Consider the following 2,591-nt stretch of genomic DNA (forward strand, 5'->3'; position numbering starts at 1 on the left):
AGCCGTGGTCTGAGGATATCCAACCCCGTTAGGTGTCATTTGACGTCGGCCAGGACTGAAAGCACCACTAACAAGGTACTAGCAAATATGGTTATGAAGTAATCCTTGCGCCTATTCTGTAGTTCCCTACCGAAAAAAGGGGGGAGGGGGAAGTGAAAAGGTGGCTGAGAAAGGAAACAAAATGATTTTGTACTTCACTCCAGAAAAAAATAAGTTTGTTTACATATAAAAACCCCTCTAGACGTAGCTGCAGTAAGATGATAGCATGACTGTATCTAGCGTTTCTGTAAAACTCTTCTAACATTGAGGGTTTCTTTCTCCCCTTAAAGGAAGATGTAGATTCTTTTATGAAACAGCCTGGAAATGAGACAGCAGATGTAGTTCTTAAGAAGTTGGATGAGCAGTATCAGAAGTATAAATTTTTGGAACTTAATCTTGCTCAAAAGAAAAGGAGGTAAGTCATAATTTTTGCAGAATTGGGAAATGTTTAGCACAGTTCTGTTTTTTTTAAAAATAAGTCTACTTTTTAAAAATATCCCAAGAAGGAAGAAGCTGGTGTTAGGAGAGCTAATATTTGCAGTACTTGCAGGAGAGCCCAGCGTTTTTTCTTTCCTCTTCCTGAGAACTACATGCAAAAGAATTTACAGTATTGCTGAATTGGTCCTTAGCCTTTAAGGCCAAAAAGTACCGCTGTAGTCGTTTAAATTTTGTCAGCCTAGTGAAATAAGAATGCGTTTTTGTCAAATGACTGCTGTATCAAGCCTGTAACTTTTGGTTTAGTAATCTCATCTCTCTTCGGTAGCTTCAGTCTTGATCTGAAGCTAGGCGAGAAGCAAATTTTTAAAAGCTAAAATTAAAGCTTCAAGTAATATTTTATTTAGATTAAACTTCTTTCATGGACAAATATCCCTCATAATTTCCACCTGGAGGCCTGCTTTGGCAGTCACTGCTGCCTGAGCCTGCTGGTTGCAGAGGAGGGCGGCCTGGAAGGCCGGTGGGGATCCCAGCGTCTCTGCTAGGCTGCTGCAAGGGCTGTCGAGGAGGGGGATGCCCTGAACTCTGGAGAGAGCTTTCGTTTTAACAGTGCCGAGTCTTGTAGCTCTAAACTGTTTGTTAGAATAGTTTGTGGACCTCAGAAGAAACACACTTGTTTTGTTTTGCCTACAGTGTTTTTCATCTGTGTGTCTGCTGAGGTTTCCCTCTCCTCCGGGGAGATCGGAAATATGCAAAAATATGCCATTTTAGCAAACAGGTATCTGTTACTATTAACACGTGTTTGTTCCAGTTTGAAAGGTGCATGTATTGCTCTGCTTCAGAAAACCAATGAGCCTCGGTGTAAGAGGCGGGTGAAGCTGTAGCTGAGATGCCTTTACATGCCGTATCTTTCAAATCTGCACCGGTAAGCCTGGAAAGCTGTTAGAGTTTCAGGTTTTTAAATGGAGGTTGGATTGTATAATAAAACTGATCACTTGTTTAGGAAACTTTGTGTCTCTGTAAAATAATAAATTATGACTGTTGTTAATTCACAGGCTAAAAAGTCAGATTCCTGAAATTAAACAGACATTAGAAATTTTAAAACACATGCAGAAGAAAAAGGTAAACTATTTTGAATATCTAATGAGTATGAGAAAAGCTAACTACCTTTCCACCCTAACAGAACACATTGCAAGAAATGTTTTGGAGAGCACACTTAATATGCCTTTATAAATAACAGAATTGTTTTTAAAGGTATGTAGTACTTTTTGAAAGCTAGTTCAAAAAAGTTAATGTTTGTAATGCAAACTTCACTTATAATAGTGTATAGACTGCAGCTAAGCTTGGACTTCATCTCTATTCTTTTATAGAGATTTCTGTATTGTTTTTAAATACATCTTTTTAAAATGCTTTATTCTTGGAGCTCTAACTTTAATGTTGAAGTAAAATTACAGAGTCCCACCAAAGTTAATACTGTATCAATGACAAAAAGCAGAAAAGTGTGCTCTTTACTGTAAGTTTTATGTCTTTGACATAAGTTTCCAGTGAAAATAGCAATTTTAAGTTTTATCATTTGTCTTAAGGATTCCACAAATCCAATGGAAACCAGATTTTTATTGGCAGATAATCTCTACTGCAAAGCTTCAGTTCCTCCTACAGATAAAGTTTGTTTGTGGTTGGGGGTAAGTAAAACGGAACTTTCTCTGAAACTGTTTAAATAACTTATAAAAGGCTTATAAAAGACAGTGTTCGCTGCTGTCTCATCTGTACTTTTAGGGGCTATGGGCATAATTCTGTTCATGTGTGCATAGTGGAGCTGTGTCCTGTCAGCAGGGCAAACCTAACCGGACAATTTCAGCGCATTAGTGAAGGTTTCACGCTTGATTTTATTTGGTGCCTGAACAGTAAGACTTCAGAGAATTGTAATTTTGCTGGATTGTTCTTTCCAAAAAGCATATTCATGAACATTTTCCTTACCACTTCTATCACTTTGTGGTTCAAATTACCGTCCGGCATTGCCCGGGATGGGAACGTGCCCAGCAAAATAACTTAGTTTGGCAAGCAACTTCCCATCTTCTCCACGTTATTTGTATTTAGCATCTTGCATTCCCTCTCCA

The 2,591-nt window shown here is 38.3% G+C and overlaps 1 protein-coding gene across 1 annotated transcript in view; it reads left to right on the forward strand.

Moving 5' to 3' along the window:
• Nucleotides 1–257: 257 nt before the first annotated feature.
• Nucleotides 258–2,591, forward strand: part of VBP1 (von Hippel-Lindau binding protein 1) — a 6,068-nt gene continuing 3,734 nt past the window's right edge. The window contains 3 exon segments of the mRNA XM_009327824.1: nucleotides 258–454; nucleotides 1,530–1,596; nucleotides 2,058–2,156. Coding sequence (XP_009326099.1) covers nucleotides 258–454; nucleotides 1,530–1,596; nucleotides 2,058–2,156 — 363 coding nt within the window.

This window comes from Pygoscelis adeliae, unplaced genomic scaffold (genome assembly GCF_000699105.1).
Source record: "Pygoscelis adeliae isolate BGI_AS28 unplaced genomic scaffold, ASM69910v1 Scaffold14, whole genome shotgun sequence".
NCBI classification, from domain to species: Eukaryota; Metazoa; Chordata; class Aves; order Sphenisciformes; family Spheniscidae; genus Pygoscelis; species Pygoscelis adeliae.